The 25,936-nt window shown below is 45.9% G+C and overlaps 1 protein-coding gene across 5 annotated transcripts in view; it reads left to right on the top strand.

Moving 5' to 3' along the window:
* HIRA (histone cell cycle regulator) overlaps positions 1–25,936 on the top strand; it is a 58,591-nt gene that overhangs the window by 13,744 nt on the left and 18,911 nt on the right. For 2 of the 5 annotated variants that reach the window (XM_084867861.1, XM_084867862.1), the window contains exons 2-14: positions 738–800; positions 2,576–2,686; positions 3,923–4,013; positions 5,335–5,429; positions 10,209–10,304; positions 11,016–11,176; positions 13,351–13,518; positions 15,182–15,295; positions 16,975–17,045; positions 17,698–17,803; positions 19,438–19,653; positions 20,967–21,052; positions 24,540–24,737. In XM_084867861.1, the coding sequence (XP_084723987.1) occupies positions 738–800; positions 2,576–2,686; positions 3,923–4,013; positions 5,335–5,429; positions 10,209–10,304; positions 11,016–11,176; positions 13,351–13,518; positions 15,182–15,295; positions 16,975–17,045; positions 17,698–17,803; positions 19,438–19,653; positions 20,967–21,052; positions 24,540–24,737 (1,576 nt within the window). Of the gene's footprint in view, positions 1–737; positions 801–2,574; positions 2,687–2,761; positions 2,896–3,922; positions 4,014–5,334; positions 5,430–5,654; positions 5,723–10,208; positions 10,305–11,015; positions 11,177–13,350; positions 13,519–15,181; positions 15,296–16,974; positions 17,046–17,697; positions 17,804–19,437; positions 19,654–20,966; positions 21,053–24,539; positions 24,738–25,936 lie in introns of those variants that run through there. The other 3 variants (XM_084867864.1, XM_084867865.1, XM_084867863.1) reach the window with 3 other exon arrangements.

The raw sequence follows: 25,936 nt of genomic DNA, 5'->3' as shown, positions 1-25,936 counted from the left end.
GCAATTGCTCGTGCCCAGTCCATTGTCATGCCATCTAAGTTTGCCACTGAACAAGTATAACTGAGCTACCACTCACCAGCGAACATCTGTCTGGACATCGGGCACGTACCGTGGAAGGAGGATCAGCAAAAGGAGACGCTGAGAAGGCCGACTCTCCGTGGACATCGATGCAGCACAAATGTATGGGGGCGAAGCTTTCTGGAAGCAGAAGCATGATGAGGGAAGCAGTGTGTTGCAGACAACCACTGGCCCTTCCCAGCTCTCAGTCAGCAGAAAAGCCAGGGCATGGTGCATCCCGTGTCCAGGCTGAGCCATGGGACGGGGAAATGGCTGGATGTAGTATATACCATAGCCCCTGTGACTCTGAGCCGTTGTCATGAATAGCCTTTGCAAACATGCATCCCTGAAAGGTGTCAAGCTCTGATCCAGTAGACCCCTGTGTAAATGCCAGGTGACCTCCGGGCTCAGTCATTCTAGGGTCAAATTGCTTTTCTCACTCTTATACTTTCATCTGGTTAATGTCAGTTGGAAAGTGTTCCAGCAGTTTATACTTTAAAATTTAGGTCACTCCGCCCTCGCTCTCAGGTAAGTGTACATTGGTAATATATTATTTTTCCTACGATCAGTGATTAGGGATATTGTTTGAATAACCGGTATTTTAAAAGTTTGAGTCTGTTGCTATTCTTCAGTGAATAGAAGCCAAGTCGATGTTGTGTGTGTTTTTTCTTTTTTTGCAGGCAAGCCAATATTTTCAGTCGATATTCACCCTGACGGGACCAAGTTCGCAACTGGAGGACAAGGTATGTTCATGGAATAACAGGAATGCTCACAGCCCTGCGCCCAGCTCTGCTTCTCCTGGCCACCCATTGAGCTACAGAAAGAATGTTTGCTGTTTTCAGTATAGATGTGACTCAGTTTAAGTCTGAACAAGTCACATCAAAATCCCTTTTTTTGCACTAGAGTGTGCTCTATATAGATATTTCTATAACAGGTCTATCTTTCTAATTTCTATTTATTGGGTTGATATTGAAATCAATTTGCATATCTGAGCCCAAGCTTATTGAGCATGAAAGTGGCAGGTAGTCTCATGGACAAAGCGCCAGCCCCAGAGGCAAGGGCTCTTGGTCCTCATCTTGGTTCTGGCAGTGCTTTCCCATCTGTAAAGGGGGAGGAGATGGTTAACCTCTGTAGTCAGTCATGTAGTTATCAGGCCCAATCTCCACGCTCAAAGCAATTCACCTGCAATAGAGGGCAAACGCAGATGTGCAGCGCACTATTTGAAAAGATGACCCATGGTATTGTCAGTGTGTTTCACCCAGTGTCTGCTGCAATATTGCAGTAACAACTCTGGAAAGGCAAAGTCACTTTTGAGGCCAGGACACCAAGATGTATATGTGGTCACACAAAGTAGCGTTCCCGCAGAGCCCAGTCCCCCAGCAGCTTCACTCCAGAGCAGGTTGAGGCCTCCCTGGACAGGACTGGAGAGCGCCCCTGTGAGAGCCAGGTCCGCAGGTGCTGCAGAGCAGGTTGTCTGGAGACTTCCTGCTGCAGGGCTTACAGGGAAGCCTTGATCTCCTTCCAGCGTGCTGCCGGCTGCACCCGAGAGGTGCCCACAGGCGTCACCTAGGACCGGTGGACTTAGCTGGGGTAACAGATTTCTCCTCGTTCACGAGAAGAGGCACACCTTCCTGACCTGCTTGGCATAGTACACTCCAGAAGAGCTGGTTAAAAATATGTTTACCCCCTAGCTGGTTTGGCTCGGTGGATAGAGCATCGGCCCCTCTATAACAGAAAGTTAAAGGATGGCTGGACTTTTGTTAGCTATCAGTGATGGAAATCTTAGAAAGAGAAATCATTACTGGAATGCATAGATATAATATATTTTTTTAGCCCAATAATACATCAGCCTATGACCACAGGCCCCCGAAATGCCCTCTTTTGGTTGGTCTCTCATCTGTAGATGGCAAAGAGCCGGTGAGATAATGAGGACTTTTTCCAGTGTTTAAGGCACATTTCAGACTGGGTCTTTGTGAGACTAGCCATGGACTGCAGACAACACCTGAAAAGGGAGAGAAACCCATGCAGAGACCTGGGAGGGTGCTGGGGCCTAGGCTCTTCCAGCCTCTTCATTTACAGATGGGGCCGGCGACCTGGAAGCAGCAGGGTTTGGGGGAAGGATGTGTAAAAGACAATTTATGAAATGTCTCAGATGGCCCCTGTGTCACTTGGAGGCCCTCTACTAGGACCCTTTTGGTTACTGGGCAGGAATGAGGACCTTCTAGGGGCCTCTGGTGGACCCGAGTTAGAGGCCAGAGCAGAACTTGGTCCTCATTGGATTCTGGTCTAGAATTCTTCTCATAAAGTCGGGTGGCCTCAGCACAGTACTAAATCCACACTTTTTGAGTCCCCAGAAGCACTTGTTTTTCTTCTTCTTTGCAGTAACTTATATTAGTAATTCAAATTCAGTCTCCCCCAATCTAGTTAGTTGTGATTTACGAAAGCTAAGTGAGGATTGTGTCTCATAGTTAATAGTCTGTTCCTTGTGCATTAAGTTATTTCTGCCCCTTCGTTCCAGGACAGGATTCTGGGAAGGTTGTGATCTGGAATATGTCTCCAGTCCTCCAGGAGGATGACGAGAAGGATGAAAATATTCCCAAGATGCTTTGCCAGATGGACAATCACTTAGGTATTACAGAGTGGCCCTTTGCAGGCTTTTCGTGTTGGCAGAGTGCCCAAGGTTAGCACATGTGTTTGTAATTAGAAAGATAAGGCCCCGTGCGGCGGTAACTCCCCTCGGCCTGCTGTCTGAAGGCACAGATGTTGGCTGCACACCTGGGTGAGTTATTCGGCAGAAGACTCGGCCCGCCCACAGAACCATCTTTGGACAGTCTGCAGGTACCTCTGGTGATTTCCTGCTCATGAGTCGTTACTGCCTGATTCCATGGGGCTTTGGGGCCAGCAACCTGGAAGCAGTCGGGTTCTGGGAAGGGTGTGTAAGAGACAACTTACAAGACCTCTCAGATTGCCACTGTGTCACTCAGAGACCCGCTACCAGGACCCTTTTGGTTGCTGGACAGTATGTGGTTTTCTTTCCTGCATTAGTGCCTCAGTTTCCTGCCCCTGAGCATCAGGGTGACTGTACTTGGCTCTGGGTTCCTACCTGGCTGCTTCCCCTGAAATGCTCCTTTAACGGTTACATTCCCCTGCCTTTGCTCTGTATGTTCATGTTCTCCCAACATGCCTCTGGGCGTCCTCCAACTTGGAGCGCAAGTCACTCATAAGCCTTGTGTGGGCCACAACTTGGATAGTGTCCCTCGTATAGCTGGGCTCCCAAAGGCTGAGCCGTGAGTGCTCCCAGAGGCTGCAGCATGACAGGATCCAAGAGGGATTCCTGCTGGTCTCAGTGTATGAGTGCAGGATCAATGGACCTGCAGTACTGAGGAGTCTGGAAAATCCGAATTTAATTGCTGACAGGTGGAATGAAGTCAGAGTTTTATGTTTTACCCAAGCTGCTCCCTGAAAGCTCTGGAGAAGGCATCTTGGCCTCTTTAGCACATGTCTTCCTGTCAAGAGTAATCCCTCTTCAGAAACACATCTCATCATTAGACAGCCCTTTTTAAATAATGAGATGTAGGTATTACCAGTCTTCATGGCAGTGAGCCTCCTCCTACTGACTACTTCATCCAGCACTAACACCTCTCAGGTTCTGTGGCCTTTCACCCTCCAGGCTCTATCTGGCCAGTTGTTATGATAGCACAAGTAGATTAGTGCTTGAACTGAAATGTTTTTCTAGGGCTCTCACATAGTAGATCCCTTGAATAGATTAGATAGATTAGACTTTATAAACCCTTTGCATCTTGCCAAACTCTGCTTAAACAAATGACTATTGGATTTTCATCACCCTATTTTTTTTTCTTCCCAGCATGTGTGAACTGTGTGCGGTGGTCAAACAGTGGGATGTATTTAGCTTCTGGGGGAGATGACAAACTGATTATGGTGTGGAAGCGGGCTACGTAAGCATCATTTTCCTTTCTTCACATTTTATTTTTAGCTTCTTTGCTGGTCTTTATCACAGTCACTTTCTTTACCCTGGCACTGAAGTTCCCAGAGTCCCAACTTCATAAGAAACAGGAAGCACACATAGGCCAGGATCAGGGGCCTGACTTGGGAGTCAGAAGGCCACCAGCCTCCCTAGTGACCTGCTCAACTGTCCCTTGCCAGGCAATAGGTTTCCACCTAAAAAGAAAAGGCGAATCCCTTCCAATGCTGATGTTGTGGCTTCCTTTATTTTGTTCTTTAAATGAGACTTCCCAACATGCAATGTGGTGAAAAGTCAAGGTGCTCTGATGGAATCTGGGGAGGGGTCCAGAGCCTGCCCTCTTAGCCATTCACCTCATTTTCTGTCTGCCTCAACCCTGACCTCTAAGGAGTCCTCACTTGAAAGCCCTTTCTCTGCACCAATAGTTAGCTAACCATCACCTAGAAAACTCTTCTTTACACCTAGGCAGCTCCTCAGGGTGGGTCCTGGGGCTCTTCCATAACCAGTCTCCAGGCCAGTCAATCTGGGGACTCAGACCTACCCCACTGCTCAGCCAATGGCCCTATGGCCGTGGCTTTGAGACAGAGGCACACTGTCCCACCCAGCTGCCCCAGCAAGGTCTTTGTGAGTTTGTGAAGAATTCTACAGGAGTGAAGGCTGTCAACAGAGGCATGTCAGTGGTGTAGGCACCACCTCCACGGGAGCCCATGTGACTGCTTGAGTGCCAGGAGCTAGTATCCATGATTCAAGTGCTTTCTTTGCCTCAGCTGTTAAGGCCGAGGCCTTCAATTCTTTGTAAGAGGGCTCAAAAACTACTGTTGATTCTGCTTGCTGCTTTAGCCAATATAAATAATATTAAGTATATAATTTGGAAAACTAAAAAATATAAAAGAAAAATATGATAATCCCACCACCTAAAGAAAGCTATGGTTAATATTTTGGTATTATTTACGTGTGTCCTGATCCATTTTCCATGCGTACATGTAATTTTTTCGTTACATAGTGATATATTGTATATGCTGTCCTGTGGCCTCCTTCTTTCACTTAGTTATATATTGTGAACATTTTCCCAGGCAGTGGCTAGTCTTTCACCACACACTTTGTGATAACTGTGTAGTATTTCATCAAGTGCAAATAATTTACCCCTCAGCTCCTGCTGATCAGCAATTCAGTGCTTCCAGCCATTGTCTGTTTTTGCTTTGTTCTGTCTGCCATGATAAGCCATGCTGCAGTGAGCATCTCTGTGCAGTGCCAGAGCCTCCGTGGAGTGCCGTTCTGATTCCTCTCTCACACAGGTACATCGGCCCCAGCACTGTCTTCGGCTCCAGTGGTAAGCTTGCCAACGTGGAGCAGTGGCGATGTGTCTCCATCCTCCGGAGTCACTCAGGCGGTGAGTGGGGCTGCCTGTTGGGTTGGGCGGCCCCAGAAGCTGTCTGAGACCAGCAGCAGTACCTTCAGCAGCTCTGAGTCTGGGTCACCCTTCCCCATCACCATCGGTCATACCCTGCTTGTCCCTCAAGGTCTGTGCAGTCATCGTCCCCACTGCCTGCCTCCAGCTGCATTCAGTGCCCCCACTCCTGCCCTCATGGGGTATATGTTTATATTTTTAATGTAGAACTCCCCACGTTCTGCTGTTTATCCTGGTGAACTGAGTCACTCCTTCATCAGTGGATCACTAAGTCCGTAAGCGCACTTTATTTATTCCACAGAAACTAGAATACAGGGGCCCAATGACGTTTTTTATTTGACCCTGAGTATGTTTGCAAAGTGTTGCAAATAGACTTAGACACATTTTGCCAATTTGGACTGAAAAGGAGGAATGTCAGTCCGTCAGTTGCAGTCTAAAACCATGTGATGTGCACTTTGTTAGGCAGGAGGGATGCCAGAGCAAATATCACTTAGTCTTACCTCAGAAAGCCTGTGGTCTCGCCCTGGACTATCCTGGAGGGTTTCCCAGGCAGGGAGGACAGCAAAAGTGAGAGGTTTGCAGTGAATGAGTAGGCAGCACTTCACCACTGTTGGGTCTTTATATACAAGGCAGGAAACAGCACAGAGTGGGGCTAGCTGAGTGCACAGGGACCAGGTCATGGAAGGCTCATGCTCCCTTTTAATGAGTGTGTCCTTTATTGTGGAAGAGGCAGGGAGTCATTAAAAGCTTTGAAGCCAAGAGGGAAATCCTTCTGACAGCTGTGGGGAAAAGAAGGTTGTGTCAGTGGTTCAAATGAAAACTAAGGGCCTGACATAGACCTATGATAAAATGGAATAGAGAGGAAGAGACTATTTGGGAAATTGTTAGGATAGAGCAAAGGGAGCATTGAAGGAAAGTCCTAGCTGGGTGCATGAATAGCCAGTGGTTGCCCTCTACTGAAATCATAAGAAGAGTAGTCTTATGGGATGGACACCAGTTCATTGTTGGGTAAGCTACGTTTGAGGGAGTTGGGGAGAGAATGTCAAGAGACTGTTGGAATGGAGCTTGGAGCTCTGAGGGATACATGGGGCAGGAGTGAGAGGTTTGGAAAGCATCAGCTATATGTATGCTCGGCAAATATTCTGCAGACACTTTGAAGGTGAACAAACTCACCTCTTGGTGACCAGATTGATTCTAAATTTGTGAAAGCTGACAGTAGCCTTTTGTTATTGTTGATAATAGTAAAAGTCTGTAACTTACTCTTACTGTTCCCAGCTGCTCACAGTGGAGTCTAGATGGGTTTCTGGAACTTTGGCACAGGTAGCTATGAGGGTGTTCAAGCATGAGGTGGGGCCTCAGGCTTTTGTGGGGCTCCTCACCTGAGACTCGGGCTGAGCCATAACCTTGACTTCTCTCCTGGCCTTGCTGAGAAGGTGCCATCTAAGGAGAGATCAAATGGAGGTGGAGGAACAACTATGTAGTCTTCCAAAGAGCTTTCCAGGAAAAGGGGACAGCCAGGGCAACAGCCCTGGAGTGTAGATGTGTGGTTGGTGTGTGCAGGGAAGCACAGAGCTAGAGTAGAGAGAGTGAACGGGTGGGGAGCATGGGTTATGATGGAGGCTCTTTCTAAGTGAGGTGGGGGCTGAGCAGGGTTTTGAACAGAGGAGTGGGGAGGCCTTGGCAGCTGTATGGAGTTCACATTGTGGGAAACTAAAGGGCAGCACTGGGGAAGTCATTGAGGAGGCTGCCGACAGTCTAGGTGAGAGACCATGGCAGTTTGGGCCTAGGTCATAATGGTGGAAGTCAGGAGGAGTGGTCAGATGCAGATTTCTTGGTGGATGGGATATGGGGTGTGAGATAAACAGAGGAATTGGGGTGAGATCAGAATGTGGCCTGAACAGTGGAAAAGATGCAGTTGCCATTACTTGAGGTGGGAGTGTGTGTGGGTATGACAGAAATGTTTGCTGGATTTTGGGCATGTTGTTTGCATTGCCTAGCAGCAGTGTAAGTGGACCTACTGTGTAGGCATATAGATAGATAGATAGATAGATAGATAGATAGATAGATAGATAGATAGATAGATAGATAAAAGTCTAAGCGACTATTGAACCAGTATACTCAACACACTGGCATGGAAACATGGAACAGACTGATGAATGGAGGGGGGTGGGGGGAGCAGGAAGAGATTAACCAAAGATCTTATATGCATACAAGAGGCCTGGTGCATGGATTTGTGCACCAGTGGGGTCCCTCTGTGGGGTTTGGGCCGAAACCAGCTTCCAATATCCTCCGAGGGGTCCCAGATTGCAGACGTCAGCAGTGACTCCAAAGGGCATCTGAAAGAAGACCTGTGGAAGCTACAGTGTTTGTCACAGAGTGACAAACTAACAACATTGGGTAAAACTAAAAATTGAAGTAGGCTAGTGTACCTAAAAAGAAAGAATTATTTCCCATTGGGATAGAGTAAACATTAGCAGTTTGTGGTGAGCTCACTAAATACGGCATACACCAAAATAAACCTCAGATATTAAAGAGAGGAACATTCTAAATAATTAAAACAGAAGAAAAACAATTGAATATATATCAAACCTCTAGCAGAAGGAATGTTTTTTAAGGTTAACAGGCAGTAAAGGATGTCACAAAGAAGAATAAGAGTTTGCTACATAAATCTACAATATAGGAAGGCAAACTGATGGAATTTGCAGCTAATGCCTATAGTATCAATAGTCCATGGAGCCCAGCTGGTGTGGCTCAGTGGTTGAGTGTCAACCTATGAATCAGAAGGTCATGGTTCCATTCCTGGTCAGGGCACATGCCTGAGTTCCAGACTCAATCCCCAGTAAGGGGACATACAGGAGACAGCTGATCAGTGATTCTCATTGATGTTTCTATCTCTCCTACTCCCTTACTCTCTGAAATCACTAAAAATATATTTTTTAGAAATAGTCCATGGAAATGGCAAAGAAAATCACGTCTCCTTTCTGGATTCCTAGCTAACCATGTCTCTGCTCTTGGACTTGGGCACCACGGTGAAGTCCTGGGTTCACATGTCTGCCCTCCTGGACTCAGCTCCTAGAGGAGGTCTGGGTCCTTGTATTTGTTAGACCGCTGCACAGTCTCACAAATGCACAAATAATTATGCACATTATGACCTAGATCCAAACTGCACAGGAGCACTCATCAAAACGGAGCACTAATGGTATATGTACAAAGATAATAATTTAATAAAAAAAATTAGAAACAAAAACAAAAACAGGAGCACTATCGTCTAAGGACAAGACAACTCTAGACAAACAGATGTGAAAAGCCTGCACTTTCACTACTAATCAAAGTAAACTTAAAATATAACAAGTTACAAGGGAAAAGATCATAATCCTCAAGTTATTAGGGGAGTCTTGAAATGGACCTTCTGCTTATAGAAGTGTGAAGTCATAGAGGTCTTTGAAACGCCGTCTGCAGGGTTAAGAGACTCCAGAGTTAGGAAAGTTCAGTTTTCTTCCCAGATTCCCACTTTGGGGTAATGGGCTCAAAGGAACAATCCAGGATGTGGAGAGTGACACATACCCACATGCTCATTAATATGAAAAACGGGAACCCAGTCAAAGTTCATTGTTAAATTAGGTCTGTTTGTGGTAGCAAATGCTCTCAACTACATAGAATGCAGAACAAATCAAAATAAGCCCTGAAGATCACATATACTGTTAGAATGTTACAGCAGCATTCCAGTGCATGCAGCATGAAATGCAAATGCTAGTACGGTGTGGGCAAATTCATCCAACTGTCACTGGAGATATTTTTTAACTAGAAAAAAATACAATAGAAATTTTGAATATTTTGCTTACACTTTTTGAAAATCCTATGAGGAAAGGACTCGAAAGCTAATAACTTGCTGCTGTGTTCCTCTTCATATCACCAGCTCTTCTGTGTGCCTAGCATGGCATCAGGCAATGAGAGCACGGTCAGTAAGACTGTGCCCGTCACACCTGCATGTGAGATGGGCATCGTCACCATCACGTTGACTTTTATAGATGCTTTGAAGTGTGCCTGATGCCTTCCTACAGCAATTCTCACATTTAATCCTCACAGCAATGCTCTGAGGAAGTTGCTTGCTTATGTATGTATGTATGTATGTATGTATTTAGGATAGGTCCTATTGTAAATCCTCATTCTTCAGATGTGAAAACTGAGTCACAAAGAAATGAGTGTGATTAATTGTGTTTGGCGGCTCCTTAGGGAAGGGGTACTCCTCTCAGGATCTTGGAGATGAGAGCTAATTCATGAGGAAAAGGGTCTGAAGATGGCTTCGCTCTCAGTCAGTAGCTATTAAGCTCTTACTGTGTCAAGCACTCCACTGAGTGTAGAACCTGCAATGCTCAAAGGGCTGTGTGAGGTAGGCCCAGTGAGAATGGAGCGAGCTTAGCGGGGTTGAGGAGCAAGCCACAGGCCCAATAGGTATCAGAGCCGTGGTTTTAATAGGTGGGTGCAATGCCACAAGACACCAAGCTTTCAGCTGTGCCCCTAGTCGCCTCGTGTATGAAAGGGGTAGGGCAGGATCAGTTAGATCCTTGAAAATGTATGACCAATTGAAAATCATTAGTGGGGAAGTTTTGCAGATTGGTTACAAAAAGAGTCTACTTTTGATGGTCCTGGGCCAAGTCTCTTCAAACATGACACCAGCTGGCAGATGGGTGATACTGCTTGCCCCCCTTGCCAACTCTGCACTCCAGGTAAGACACTCAACGCCAGCCCTCTGTCTTCCAGATGTGATGGACGTAGCATGGTCTCCTCATGATGCCTGGCTGGCTTCGTGCAGCGTGGATAACACTGTCGTCATCTGGAATGCAGTGAAGTTCCCAGGTCTGGGCCTCCCCTGGCTGGGGGGTGGCAGGAATGGGTTGCTCCTCATTCTGCTGCCTATTGGTGTCTGGAGCAGGATGGTTCTCTCTGGCTGGTGGCAGCATGTGTCTCACAGTGGACAGGGATCCATATGTCTTGTCAGTAATTCAGTTATTTTTCTTCATCAGTTATATTTAAGGTTTTAAAAGAGTTTTATGTTAAAGAAAAATAGTAAACATGTGCCACAAATCATGAGGGTGATACACTGACAGTTGGCATTGGGGACCTCGCCCAGCTTGTGCTCAGCTTGCCCTGACACCCCTACCCATGCTGAGCCTTCACGTGCACCCCAGCATCTCCACACATATGCCCTCAAGGGTCGCCGTTCCACCACTGGGCTCTGGCCTCAGCTCAGTTGCCACCTGCTCTGTGACACCCTTGAGCAGATGCAGGCTAGCAAATCTAGTTTTGCAAAAGATTAATTTTTCATATTAATGTGTTTGAAGTCATGACAGATGGCATAACCTGGCATAGCACTGCAGTTTATACCTAGTAAGATACTTCTTATGCTCCTGCTTCATATTTGGATATGTTCTCCTCATGGGCTGAAAAGCATTGGCCAAATGCACTCCTAAAGTTCCTTCTCTTGGTTGGATTGTAGTTCATGTTTCTATACAGATTCATCGTTTTCCTCTAAGTAACAACTTTCCAATCTCTTATTTTTCTTCACAGAAATTCTAGCTACTCTGAGAGGTCATTCTGGCTTGGTAAAGGGGTTGACTTGGGACCCTGTTGGTAAATATATTGCCTCTCAAGCTGATGACCGCAGCCTGAAGGTGTGGAGGACGCTGGACTGGCAGTTGGAGACCAGCATCACCAAGCCTTTTGATGAGGTAACGAGACGGCCTAGAGAACTCGGCCTGCACCCTTCCTGGCCTCCGTGCACAGAGGAGCTGGCTGGGGTGGGGCTTGGTGGGTGAATCAGAGTCCGGCGGCCTGAGCAGGCTGTCAGAGTTCTCTGGGCTGGGCATTTTGGCCCTAAGAGTCAGGAGATGAAAATCTTTCATTTCTCAGATGTTATCAAAAGTCTGCCTTTGGAGTGAAAATAATTTAAAGTTTTAAAGCTAAGGAGATACCCCACAACCTTGTGCCACGCAGCTGGCTGCCACAGACATGGATGAAAGTATTTCTCACCATGTGACGTTTATATTGCACTGCCCCCGGGATGGATGGGAGGACAGGGGGTGGAAGTAGTTCTCTCCTGTATTTTTCCTGACTGCGGTGGCATTGCTCACTGACTTCCACTGCAGGCCAGCTGACTTTCCTGAGTAAGAGTTACAGTACAGTTTGCAAAATGTCTGGAGATCAGACTACAGTGGCTTGTCTATAGTGTGACTGTCTCTTCTATTTGAGTTCTCATTCTATATGGGGTCAACACTCAAACTCACCATTATTCATTAGACATTAAGTGCCTACTATGTACAAGGCAGTACTGTGGTTTATCCAGACTTTACAAACCTCTTCTCCTTTGCTGGTAGCATAACCAGGCTTTGGGTGCGGAGATAGGCTTTGAGAGAACAGTTGATGTGACTCAAGGTCACAGAGACAGGTTTCTGAGGGTCAACAGGGCTCTTTCTCCACTGCAGTGAATGCTCTACAGACCTCATGGAGTGGAATTAAAAGGTGCTGGCAGGAAAAAGGGGGTAAGTGGCCAGATAGATGTGGCCCATACAGAGTTAGTTAAAAGAGTTGTCCATACAAGCAGAATCTCAGAGGGAGGGCTGTGGAGGGTGGGTGGGAGGTAATCAAGCAAAAGACCTTGTAAGCATATATGCATAACCTATGGACACAGACAATAGGGTGCTGAAGGCCTGGAGGCAGGGCGGGGGGCCGGGGGAGCCGGTCATTGGGGGAAAAGGGGACATGTGTAATACAATAAAGAATTACTAAATTTTTTTTAAAAGAGAGTTGTCCGTCCTACAGATCCCCTCAGGGCCTACCCCACTGTGCTGAGCTCAGCTCCTGTGGTAGTGGAATATGCCATGGCTCCAACTCTCCTCTCACAGAGGCTTTTAGTTGTGTCATCTGGAGAGGCTGGAGTTACAGCTGTCTGTATAACCAGAAGCTTGGGTACAGGCTCCCCATCACACATTTATAAATCAGAGTTCAAGTTTATTATTATTATTATTATTATTATTATGTATTAATATGTTTTATTTATGAACTGGATTTGGTTCTTAATCTTAGAATTTTTTTTACTATATTCTATTGATTTTTTTACAGAGAGGAAGGGAGAGGGAGAGTCAGAAACATCAATGAGAGAGAAACATCTATCAGCTGCCTCCTGCACACCCTCCACTGGGGATGTGTCCGCAACCAAGGTGCATGCCTTGACAGGAATCTGATCTAGGACCTTTGAGCCCGCAGGCCAATGCTCTGTCCACTGAGCCAACCGGCTAGGGCTAGAATGTTTTTTTGTTGTTTTGTTTTTTTAAATTATGGTTCCCATTCTGGCTTCCTTGCTTCTTCATAGTCCAATCTTGGTCAACAGGAGAAAGTAATACCATTGTTCCACATCTTACTTAAAAAAAGAACATTACTTCAAGGAGAAGAATATTGTCACCTGGTCGCCTTTTGGGGTGGAGTCCCCCAGATGGGGGTGATGCTGCCAGGCGGGCAAGTGGGCGCCAGGGAGTGTGCGTGTCCCCGGTAACCTGGGTCTCACTTGTCCTTGTAACCGATTCTCAAATTTATTCTTTTTTTTTTTTTTTTTTTTTTAATATATTTTTATTGATTTCAAAGAGGAAGGAAGAGGGAAAGAGAGAGAGAAAAATCCATGATAAGAGAGAATCATGGATCGGTTGTCTCCTGCAAGTCCCCCACAGGGGGGGTTGAGGCCACAACTGGACATGTGCCCTTGACAGGAATCAAACCTGGGACCCTACAGTTCGCAGGCCGACGCTCTATCTGCTGAGCCAAACTGGCTAGGGCTCAAATTTATTCTTGAGTCCCTTTTTGGTCACAAGGTTGGCCTTGATTTCCTTTTAAGCACAGATGTTTCTTTCAGTGTGGAGGGACAACCCATGTGTTGCGGCTCAGCTGGTCACCTGATGGACATTACCTGGTGTCTGCCCACGCCATGAACAACTCCGGCCCCACCGCCCAGATCATCGAGCGGGAGGGCTGGAAGACCAACATGGACTTCGTCGGACACCGAAAAGCTGTGACTGTCGTGGTGAGTGTGCTCAGAGTGGTCCCCTCAGAGCCCGGGCAGTGCTGTGCTCAGCAAGGCTGGCTCACCAAGGCCGAGATTCAGCACATGTCAGGTCCTTGTTTCATTTTAAATACTTATGTTTTGGCATTTTAAAATTAAACTTAAAAAATAGAATACGTACTCATGTGTTTATTGGCAAACTTTACATGATGAATATCACCAAAATCAGCCTTTGATTAGTGACACTAGCTCTGCACTAGTCTCTTTACACATTCCGGTCTGCTGGTGGTGCTCACGCATGGTGGTCCTGACAGGTGCCCCACCCACCAGGCTCTGGAGGACACAGATGCAGTTTGAGTGTCCATGGAGCCTGTGCACTTGTCCCAGAGCCCGCCAGTGGCCAGTGTAGCTTCAGGGCTGTGCTTTGGATCACTGGAGTGCTTGTCTGATTCTGGAGCTGTTGGCCCCGTTTTGATGTGGAAGAGGGAAGAGTGCCAGAAGATGTGTTATTCTCTCAGGCTTTTATGCTTTTGGATGACTTTCATTGAAGAATCTCTTGAGAGTACCCAAGACAAACACTATGAGGACCAGAATTTCCTCAACACTGGGTACCACAACTAAGTCAATAGATTGACAGGCGAAGGATGATAGAAGTGAAGGATCATCCAGGCCCCTGACCTCAGTTTTTTTATTTATCAAAATGGGCTCCTTCTTCCCATTGTTTAAAGTGATAATATATACCATATAATGTGACTTAAACTTAAGCAAATAAAATATCACTTCTTTAATATTTTATGTTGGAGTCCATGTAAGATCTTGTTTGAAACTAGGACCATGTTACTAAAATGTTTGAAAGTCACTGCTTCGTAGTTAGCATAGTGCTTCCACATGACTCTCTCAAGTGAACCTCATGGATCAACTGTGTGAGGTGGTTGTGAATACTCAAGCCCAGAATACGTACCTCTGGGTTCCAGGTTCTCCGGTCTCTGGCCATTCTTGCCTGCCCTCTGGAATTAGAATTTTTTTGGACCACCTAACATATCCTTGCCTTTCAGTTTTCCTGGCTTAGTAGATTTCAACTCTTAGTCTACTAGAGCTCCCAACCCTTTTCAATTCAGGAAAGCAGCAAGGAACACCTCCATGTGTGCTTCCAACCTTTCCAAAAATGGTGCCCTCGTTACACTTAGCCTGACGTAGCCATCATCCCTGTTTGGGAGGTCAAAGCAAGGCTGCTCAGTCTTTGTAAGACAGTATTGACTGAGCAAGAAATAAAGTGAAAGGAAAGGAGCACTGGAACAGCTCCCCTCAGGACCTTGTCCCTAAAGCTCAGGTCCTAGAGCTGGTCCTTCCCAGACGGGGGGATTCAGTAGCTCCCTTGCCATGGACCTGACTGTGGGCCCAGCCTGGGGAGTTGGTAGAGCCTGTTTCAAATCCTCCTCTCACCACTTACTCATTTGGTGACTCAGCACATGTGTTTTGGCCTCTCTGAATCTCACTTCAGCCTCAGCAAAATGCCTCCTGGGTAGTTGTAAAGATCAAGTAACATGCTGAGTGCCTGGGCCAGGAAGATGTCTGTGTGGACTGCCCATCGGTGGACTGCAGTTGTGGTATATTTGTAATACTGGGCATGCGGTACATGCTTGATGCTTGATCAATTATTTTAGCATTTGTTATTTGGCTTTAGAAATTCAACCCAAAAATCTTCAAAAAGAAGCAGAAGAATGGGAGTTCTGCGAAGCCCAGCTGCCCGTACTGCTGCTGTGCTGTTGGCAGCAAGGACCGTTCTCTCTCTGTCTGGGTGAGCGCCCCCCTCCCCCCGCCCCCCGTCATGAGCTTTTGCTGCTCCTGCAAGGTGACAGGATTCAGGGCTGGTCAAGGTTTGGAAGCCTGCCAGAGAGGGACCCTGCTTCCACCCTGTACCCGGAGTCAGGCCCACCCATTACCCCTAAGGAAGCACTGAAGACTGGGCCTCAGCCCAGCCAGAGCAGCTCTGGTGTCCAGACTCAAGGAACACTTTAGTTGGCATGTTGTGTTTGCTTCACTTAAAAACCCTATATCAACATACAACCTAAATGAAGTATCCAGCTCAGAGCATTGCCATAACATGTTTACACATGTAACCATCAGCCCAGAACCCTCTGCCAGAGCAACCTTTCTAATGACATGGTTATGTATGCTATTACGTTTAATGATAGTTTATTCCTTATTAATTTCCCCATAAGGGGAAGATTTGAAGGTTATCCTCTGACTGCATTTATTATGGTCATTCGTCACAGAAATTGATTGCTGTGTACACTGTGATTTTTTCAGGCCCAGTATTCATGTTACATCCATTCCAGAACCTGAACCCTAGTGCCATCATAGGCAGTTCCAGGCATGTTCTTCCTGGCCTGGGGCTCCATTCATGGTGCTTTGACCAAAACATCACTGATCCTGTGCTCATGTTTCTTATAAAATTGAGGTCAGTTGCTCACACAGATCCAGATTTCTGAGGGGTCTGTAGACACATTTTTGGGATGAGGGGCAGAGTTCTTTTTTCTGGAAGTACAGTTAGGGTAGGGGCAAGATTTTTCTGGTGGATTCCAGGTAGCTCAGATTTCAGCCCTCTCCTCAGAATTAGGATGGTTGAAGTAACTCCTTTTCCACAAAAACAGTCCTAGCCTACTGGAAGCTTCCATAGTACTTGGTGGGAGCCCTGCAGAAGGGTGTTCCCACCTAGCCTACCGCTCTGTGGCCCCAGGACCTGTCAACAGGAAGTCAAGACACTATGAGAGGTGGATCTCACTGTAACCGTGGGAGCATGCAGACAGTGCAGGGCCCAACGTTACAATCACTAGATCATGTATATGCACGTGTGAATGTTCTGCAGTCATCTATAACAGATGTTTACAGGATATTTAATGACATGCTCAGTGGATATTAAATGAAAAGGCAGGCATGTGCCTTATTTTGTAGACCAGAAGAAAGTAACTCACCCAACATTAATAGTGGTTAACTTTGGGTCTGGATTAGGGCAACATAAACTGATTTTGTGTGTTTATGAACTGTCCGCACACAGTGTAGAATCAGCCTGTGTGACATATGAAGCCGCTTACACCAAGCCTTGTACAAATGTGTTCCACAATTCCTTGGGCCCAGAAGATATGTTGCATTTTCTCTGGAACTATTTTCCGGCCTCATTCCTGGCATGCCTTCCCCTGCTTGGCAGCCCTTCCCTGCTCAGGTCTTGGCCCTTCCAGAGTCCCCTACTCCGTCATTGGTTGTCTGTGTATGCAGTCATCTCCCCCGCCAGATCACTGACAGGGAGCATTCTAGTTTGCCTATTTCGGCAAGCTTTGGTTTCTACAGTTTGGAATCTTGGTCATCGATGTTCAAAATTCTGACCAAGTCTTCTAGGTCTGATAACGTTAACTGAGCTGAATGAACAAAATAAGGTTTTCATTCATTTATTAATCTTTGCTGCTGCTTTCTTTCCAGCTCACGTGTCTAAAACGACCTTTGGTTGTCATCCATGAGCTGTTTGACAAATCCATCATGGATATTTCCTGGTAAGGTGGATTCCTGTATTATTAGGCTTAGGAAAGGAGAAGCCACACATTGGAACACGAGACCCCTTGATGTGATTAGTGTCAGGTAGCCAGGGACCCACTCCAGGTTTTGACACCGAAGCAGACACCAGGGTGCTGTTTGTGTGTGATTCAAGAAAGGGCAGCGTGGTCCTGCTTGTGGGAGAGTGTAAACTGCTGTGCTCTTTGCTCTGTTGGGATTTGCCCTGGAAAATGCCTTCTCCAACAAACTGATATTTAGGAAAAGGAGAATGCTTCACTCTGTCCTTGCATGAACCAGATTAGCATAGGTGTGGAGGCACAGTCTGCCTCTCAATGACCTCGTTTAGATTTGTACTCCCCCACATGGTTTTTTTTTTAATGGTTTTAAAAATAAGATAAAAAAATAAAATTCTTACAAAATACATGATGAAAGATACTTTGTGCATGTGCTTAGAACTACAGGATGCCAGAACCTTCTGAGACTCTATTGTCTGACCTATCCACATCCCCATCCCCGCAAGGCCACAACAGGGACTCGGAGATTCTCATTGTCTACCTAGAGCTCTGCCCTGCTGTCCTCTCGCACCAACCACTGAGGCACGCGTGAGCACCACAAGGCTTGCTCCAGGCTGCTAATGGTCTTCTCTTTCAGGACTCTGAACGGGCTGGGCATCCTGGTGTGTTCCATGGATGGCTCTGTGGCATTCCTAGATTTCTCCCAGGATGAGCTCGGAGACCCCCTGAGCGAGGAGGAGAAGGTAGGAGAATAACATACTGCGGGGCTAGTGACCTTTGTGTGCTGCGCATGCTCTGAGGCCACAGAAATGGCCATGATAGCTCTGAGAGGCCCCTTCAATTGGACCCTCACTTGTGACATACACAGATACATTGTTTCTCTTCTTTTTTTAAATAATTCTTTATTGTTGAATATGTACTTTGTTTCTTAACGTATTATTGGGTGTTCATCTTTTATAAGCCTAATCCTTGTTGTTTTTTTTTAGAAAGTAGATTAATTTAAAAATGAATCTCGGTTCATGTCAGAAATCAGTTCTGGAAGGAAGCATAAAACCATTTTGGGCATCTCTTCCTGAACTGAAGGGCTTCAGGAACGGCTCTGCCCTCACTACTCTAGACTTAGAACCAGTGTTTCTACAAATGGCCTTTGTCTGAAAGGAGCCCTGTGAAAGCTCAGAATAAGTGGACAGCTCTCCCCGCAGTGATTCAGTTATAGTAGAAGCTTCCTCTTAAGCTACTGTGTGGAACCCCCACTCCTCAATTATGAGGTCAGGGGTAAGAGTCTGAGTTGTTGACAGCTCCTAGAATAGGGCCTGGCAGTCTCTTGTCAATACGAGGATGAGTGTCTTGGCTTCAGGTCTTTTCCACCTTTTCACAGTCCTCAGGGGATCCACTGTGCACTCGCACTTGGAGAGTCGCATTGGGAGCCTATATAGTAACCTGTCTAACTATCACTTCCCAGATGACAGGCAGGGACCCCGTGTATGAAGAACACTAGGGAAATACTGGCCAAGTTCTGAGGGATTTAGGGGAAAGGGGACAGAAGCCAGGGGGTAAGGGAGGGAGGTTCCTGGCCACACACAGGCACACCAGGCCCTGCAGGAGTGAGTCCCAAGATGCCACTTCCCCCCCCAGCATCTTCTGCTGTGAGGCAGATTTCCTACTGACCTCCACATTGGTCAGTGCACGTCCTTATGTGAATCTGTTCTTTATCGCACCAGTCACCCCTGTGTTCTCGGGACATTATCCCTGCCCTTGTGGGGTCCTCTCGGACTTGTTTTGGCATGCGACCAGTGAGACTTGGAAGGATGGAGAGAGGGACCCGGCTCAGAAGGATCTAGACAGCAGGGAACGAGAAGGATGTCCCTAGGTCAGCTGTGCTAGGCCTCCCCTTGTTCTTAGAAACACTTTTAGCAGCCCCATGGCGACCTCCAACCAAATGGGGCTGATGGCTGTAGATAAGAGCAATTAAAGCAGACTCTGGTCTCAGTATCTGATTCCCAAAGAGTGTTTGGGGTCCTTGGGTGATATAAGAGCCTTAAGTTAGCAATTTGAGTGTCTTAACTTCAGTTCAACAAACATACCATTTGTTCTGCATCAGACATGTAGTAGGATTTTTCTGCTTGGTTGCTCATTCACTTTTGTCCCCAGGTATAGATACACAGAAGACTATAAACATGTAGGAAAGATACAAGACTGCTCCAGAGTCATCTCACTGGCAACAGGCGGAATAGGGTGGGAGGCAATAGAGAACTGGCATCTGGCACTCCGGGACCCCTGCCAGGGCCAGGAGAGCTAGCACACACTTCACCCATGGGTGAGCAGTATCTACCACTTGGCTGCTCACAGCTGGTTTGTTGTACTTTGCTTTCTCTAGAGCCACATTCACCAATCCACCTATGGGAAAAGCTTGGCTATCATGACCGAGGCCCAGCTGTCTACAGCTGTCATTGAGAACCCTGAGATGCTCAAGTACCAGCGGAGGCAGCAACAGCAGCAGCTGGACCAGAAGAATGCCGTGGCCAGAGAGACGGGCTCAGCTGCCTCAGTCGCTGGGGTCGTCAATGGGGAGAGTCTGGAAGACATCAGGAAGGTGAGGGCTTGGCCTGATGGCACTGAGAACATAGCACATGCCCAGGGACAGGCCAAGGGGAACAGGCAGTCTGGACAGGGTACAGACATGAGTGGTGGGGAGGTGGGTGTGTGCTGGATCTGGTGTAGGAGCCAGGAATGAGCCAGTTTGGGTGGGACCACTTGGCCCGCTACCCTCAGTTGCATGAAGAAGTAGTAGTGCTTAATCCACCTTTATCAAAGGCCTTTTTGCCCCAAAGAGCTCTAGAAGGGGTCATTTCTTATAGGAATTTGACCTTTCTAGGGAATTCTATTTACTGTTAGTCCTTGAACAACATCATTTTGTCATTACAGCCTTGATGAGAAAATGAAAAATTGAGTCTTGTGTGGCGTTTGCACATTCTCCCCCTGTGTTCTCTCACATCCCAAAGGTGTGCATGATAGGTTTACTGACCAAGGTACGCCAGAGCTGCCAAGATAGGGCTCCAGCCACCCATGAAATAAGTGGATGGGAAAATAATCACCTTACTTGTTTTTATTAATTTTCTTTCAATGTATGTATAGCTCACATATATTTCAGAGTTTAGTATTAGAAGTATTTTGGGTCTTTACTTAGAAGTTTGATTGTGTTTTTGTGATCAGAAATATGTCATAGGAACTTAACTCTTGTTTATATCAATTAGCCTCTGGTAAAATCGATTCCCTTGTATGTTGTTTCACTTTAAGTCAGAGTTTCCAAGAACCTATCAATGACATTAAGTGAGGATTTACTGTGCTGAGAACATTAGTTTTCAGTCTCTGCCCTTAGGAAACATCTGTGGGCTCCTCTATCTTCTCTCTGAGAGGTGGAAGGTAGAGATGGGGCAGGAAGGTTAGAATTTATTAGGGTGCTTGAACCATCTTTAGGAGTTTGTGAAGGGTGATGAGCCTCCACAGGTGATTCAGACACAATGTATGAGCCCTAGTGGAAGAAAGTTTGCAAACCAGAGCTTAGAGACAAAAGTGTGGCTCATGGGTGCAAGTCTCATCTGTTAATTCCCTTGTTGACCCCCCCGTGGCCACTCACTTTGCCCTGGAACCTGGCCAGACCTGCATACTGTCATGGAGAGGGTGGGGCTGAGCTGGTTCAGCTGGAGCTTTCTGTCCTTTCTGTGCCGGAAGTGGAGCATGTACCCTGATAAAAACATTTATTCTTTGTTTGAATGGCTTAGTTTAGTTGGACCAGAAGTCTGTAGAAAGGAAAGTCAGAATACATTTCCTTAGAAACCTTATTTTTTGATAATGAGATGGTTCACATAAACGTTTCCATTCATTTATATCACTCTACTTTGCCAGAATCTTTTGAAGAAACAAGTTGAGACTCGGACAGCAGATGGTCGGAGAAGAATCACACCTCTCTGCATAGCACAGCTGGACACCGGGTACTCGTTCATTCGCCGAGCTTTCTGTGGCCTTGTGTGGGAGCTCTTCCTCTCGCCTTTCACCACTTAGCACTTTCATAATCAGGGTCTTCACAGGCTCTTGGGCAGATCTGACCCTTAGAATCTGGAAGTGAGAGAGTTGAGCCCAGCTTCCCACCAGTCTCAGAGTCCAGCGCTCCTCACAGAGCACTTATGCTGAAGGTGGGCTGGGAAGAGCCTGTGACAGGCCAGCAGCCAAGGGCACCTTCACAAGGTCAGCGTGTCTGCACAGCCAACCCTGCTTCATCTTGCCAGGGTGTTGAAAGATTCGAGGTGGAGAAGTTGTACTGATTTTCTTTTTTTCCATTTCTTTTTTCCCTTGTATAGCTTTCTTTTTTAAATTTTATTGTAACTTAATACATATATTTATTATTGAAAATAGTCAAGGCCCAAAGAAGGACATAAACCTTACCCTTAATTCAGTCTCTTAGATATATAATCAATGTCAATATTTTGGTATCTGTATCTCTAGTCTTTTCCCGACTTGTCCCTATATCTTGACCTTGCATCCATTTCAATAAATAGTCCTTTGAAGCATTAGCTTGCTGATTGTCCAGGTTTTCAGCCTGTGACTGCACCATGATTTACTTAACCAGCCCCTTAACTGTGGACTTGTAGTTTTTTTTATTATAAATGAATAACAGCACATCTGTGACTGTTACTTCAGGTTCTTCCCACAAGTGGAACTGATGGGTGGAGAGTAGGGCTCTGAGGCACATTTCCCTGAGGAGGCAGAGAGGCGGGAAAGTGAACTCAGTCACCATGTGCTGTGTCTTAGCACCTATTGTTAGGCTTGCTTTTATATGGGCCATTCTGCCCAAAATTATGTATGTCGATTCAAAGAATTATAAAGTCCAATATGAAAGAAATAAGTTCTCCCCTCCCCCTATAAAGGTGATTCACTCTGGGTTATATTCATGCAGTCTACTCAGAGCAACCACACGCTGTAGCCCTCTGCACATTGCAACTGCTCATCCATGAGCCTGTTCTAAGTCTTCTTAGAAGTCTAAAGAGACCTTCAGTCAGTGATGTGCTGATTGATCTCCTCATGTTAGGTGTTTGGGCACTGAGACCCAATGGGGCCAGTACCAGTTTCCTGGCTCCTCCCAGAGAGTGGTTTTCCTTTTCCCCATGCCACCTGCTGCCACCTTTTATTAGGACCAAGTCAGACCAAGTATGTGACACTGCAAGAGCTGTGGGAGTGAGGGTCCTGGAAGCGGTGGAGGTGATGGTGGTGGTGGCATCCCTCCCTTGTAAGGGGGCAGAGAGAGAAGATTGCTTCCTGCCTAGACTTGAGCCAGCCTTCTGCTATAGAACTCGTTTTCTGGCACCAGAATTTGATTCTTTTGGTCTCCAAAGCTGCTTTGCCCTCCTGATACCCATATTAAAACAAATAGTAACAAACAAACAAAACAAAAAAAACAAATAGTAACAGAATAGCTAATTATTAGCTTAGCTAATCAAGAAAGAAAAAAAAGCACAAATATTTAACGTAGAAATAAGCGGGAAATAACTACAAATAACGAATAAATTAAAAAGATGAAAACTTTGCTGAACTCTGCAAATAAATTTGAAAATGGATGATTTTTAAGAAATAAAATTAGCAAACTGAAGAAAATCTGTACAGATTAATTATTACAGAAGAAAGAGAGGACACTATCAAATAATTAATCTGCCAAAAGCTACCAGACTAAGAAGGAAAATTCTAACACTTTGAAGTAACAAATCATTCTAATATTGAAAACATTCTAGTGCATAGAAAAGGAAGGAAAGCTTACAAAATCTTTGTCTTTGAAGTGAATACAATATTTATACCAAATCTTGACAGAGGTAGAACATAATAAGTTACTGATCAATCTCATTTCTGAATGTCAATGCAGAATCCTAAATAAATAGTAACAAACAGAACCTTACAGTGTGTTAAAATGTTAATGCCCTATGACCAAGTAAAGTTTATTTTGGGAAAGCAAAGTAGTTCAAATTTGGAAAACTTAATTTACTTCTACATGTTAATATATCCCCAAAAATGATATGATATTTCTAGAGATGCTTAAAAGGCATTTTTATTTAATTCAACATCATTCTTATTTAAAACTCATTTAAGCAGGAATAGATGGGTGCTTCATAAACTATCTTATTCAAATTAAAGAACTAAAATGTCCACTCTTCTGACTATAATTTAAGAAATTAATTCTAGAGATCCTTGCTCAGTCAAGAGAAACAATAAATTGGGTAGGAAATGGTAAATGTGTTATTATCTAAGTATGATATGATCTCTATAAGAGAATCAACTGGAAAAACTTCACCCATAGACAATAAAAGAAGAAAATAAGGTGACTATCCACAAACTACATGATGAGATCAAGTAACACCAACTACTTTTAGAAGATAAGAAGAAATGCCTTACCGGTTTAGCTCAGAAGATAGAACATCAGCCTGCGGACTGAAAGGTCCCGGGCACATGCCAGGGTTGTGGGCTTAATCCCCATTAGGGGATGTGCAGGAGGCAGCCAATCAATGATTCTCTCTCATCATCATTGATGTTTCTCTCTCTCCCCCTCTCCCTTCCTCTCTGAAATCAATAAAAAAAATTTTTTTTTTAAAGAAATTTATTAAAATTGTCAGTGAGGGTGTGGGGTTATAGACACTCATAGACAGGTTGTAATTTAAACCTCTAAGGAAGGCACTTTAGAGCTACTTGTCAAAAATCATTAATGAACATTTCTTTGACTGCTGTAATTCCACCTCTAGAATTTATCTCATGGAAGCTGAAACAGCAGGTGTGATGACAGTTATGCCAGTGGACATCTTTGAGCAGCTACTATGTGTTCTAAGTGTTTGCTACGCTAACAACTTTAGTCCTGACAGCAACCTCATGGGGAAGGTCCTGTCATTTTCTGTTTTGCAGATAGGAACCTGAAGCACAGAGTGGTTGAAGCACCCAAGGTCCCAGAGCAGAGGAGTGACACCTGGCTGGTTTGGCCCAGGGCCCTCAGTCTTAACACTGCAGTATCTTGCCTCCTGCTGCAGCAGTGTCTATTACTGACCAGGCTGGGAGACAGCCCAGCCCAGTTGTTCCTCAGTAAAGACTGGTTAGGTAAATTATGGCACGTGCATATAGTCCATAATAAAAGGGAGGTCCACTCTGTATGCTGTATTTCATTAGTTCTCAGACACATGTTTTTACATTTTAACACCTCTAAGATCAGATGCATCTGACTATTATTATATTTGGTAGCCATTTTTTATTAGTGGTACACAAAGTATCCGTTCACCATAGAGTCAGTTAAACAGAGTATATGGAATGATTTTAGTTTTGTTATTTTGCAAATTTTCTTCTATGTAAATAAATTACCTTAGGATCCAGAAAAAAAGTGACTTAGAATTATAGAAAGTACTTGATGTGGCATCTGATTTCTGAGGCTGACTCTGTTCTTCCTGACCACAGGGACTTCTCCACGGCGTTCTTTAACAGCATCCCACTCTCAGGCTCCCTGGCAGGCAGCATGCTCTCCTCTCACAGCAGTCCACAGCTACTGCCGCTGGACGCCAGCACCCCCAACTCCTTCGGCACCTCAAAGCCTTCCACGGAACCTGCGGCAGCAGCCGGCACCAGGCCTGCGGGCAATTCTGTCAATAAGGACAGGTGAGTGGGCACCAAGGCTTCCTCCTGCCCCTGGGGAAAGTTTGGGTTCGGACACAGTTCCAGGGTCACTTCATGGCCCTTTCAATAAAAAGAAAGAAAAGAGCCTTAACCAGTTTGGCTCACTGGATAGAGCATCAGCCTGCAGACTCAAGGGTCCCAGGTTTGATTCCGGACAGGGGCATGTATCTTGGTTGTGGGCACATCCCCAGTAGGGAGTGTGCAGAAGGCAGCTGATAGATGTTTCTCTCTCATCGATGCTTCTAACTCTCTATCCCTCTCCATTCCTCTCTGTAAAAAAAAAATCAATAAAAAATATATTTTAAAAAATAAAAAGAAAGAAAGAACAGAGATGCTGGATTTCAGATGAGGGCCTGCTCAGAAGGGAGGCCTTCATTCAGCTGAGTCTGATGCACAGGGCTGAGAGGACTCCACATCCTGGGGGAAGAGCAGTCCCAGGATTGGGCCCTGAGGGTGGGAACCAGCCAAGGACACGTCACCTGCCACAGGATCAAGCCCCCTTCTGGCAGGTCTACGCTGGAGGTGGCTGAGCCTCTGCTGCATTATTGGTAGCATCACCGCACCGGCCATCTCAGGCAGAGTGCTAGTGTGCTGGGGCAGAGTCCTCTTTCACTCAGAATTATGTTTGCTCCAGGAGCCTGTGTCTTCACCAACCATTACCTGGTCAGTAAGAACCAGAGGAGCATGAATAAGAGCCAGGAGCCATTCACTCAGTGAACATTTGCCCAGTACCTGCTCTGGGTTACACACTGCTAGTGTAACGCATGGGGTTGATTGGTGGGTCCTTGACCCCAGAGCGTGAATAGGCTGGTGGAGAAAGGGGCAAACACAGAGGCATAAGGATGGCTCCTCGGGTCTCCTGTGTAGAAATGGCTAGCCATCCAAAGCGGGGGAGGGGTTGTGGGCAGGTCTCAGGAAGACTTATTGGAGGATGCCTACCCAGGGCCCAGATAGGCCACCCAGGGGAAGGGTTGGGATACAGCAGCAAGAGCAGAACCCCAAGTCCCTGAGGAGTGTCAGTAAAGGGGGGAAAGCTGAGCCTTGGTACTGAATCAGATATCCTGGGCTTCTCCTTAGAAGTCCAGAGCCTTCTCCTTAGACACAGAAGGCTCTGGACTTCCACCTTAGACAGATCACTCCAGGAGGCCTAAATATAGCTGCCACCTAGCACACGAAACTAC

The sequence above is a fragment of the Pipistrellus hanaki genome (assembly GCF_964339955.1).
Source record: "Pipistrellus hanaki genome assembly, chromosome: 19".
Taxonomy (NCBI): Eukaryota; Metazoa; Chordata; class Mammalia; order Chiroptera; family Vespertilionidae; genus Pipistrellus; species Pipistrellus hanaki.
Note: the sequence above shows the minus strand (reverse complement) of the source record. Positions and strands in the feature narration are given on the sequence as shown.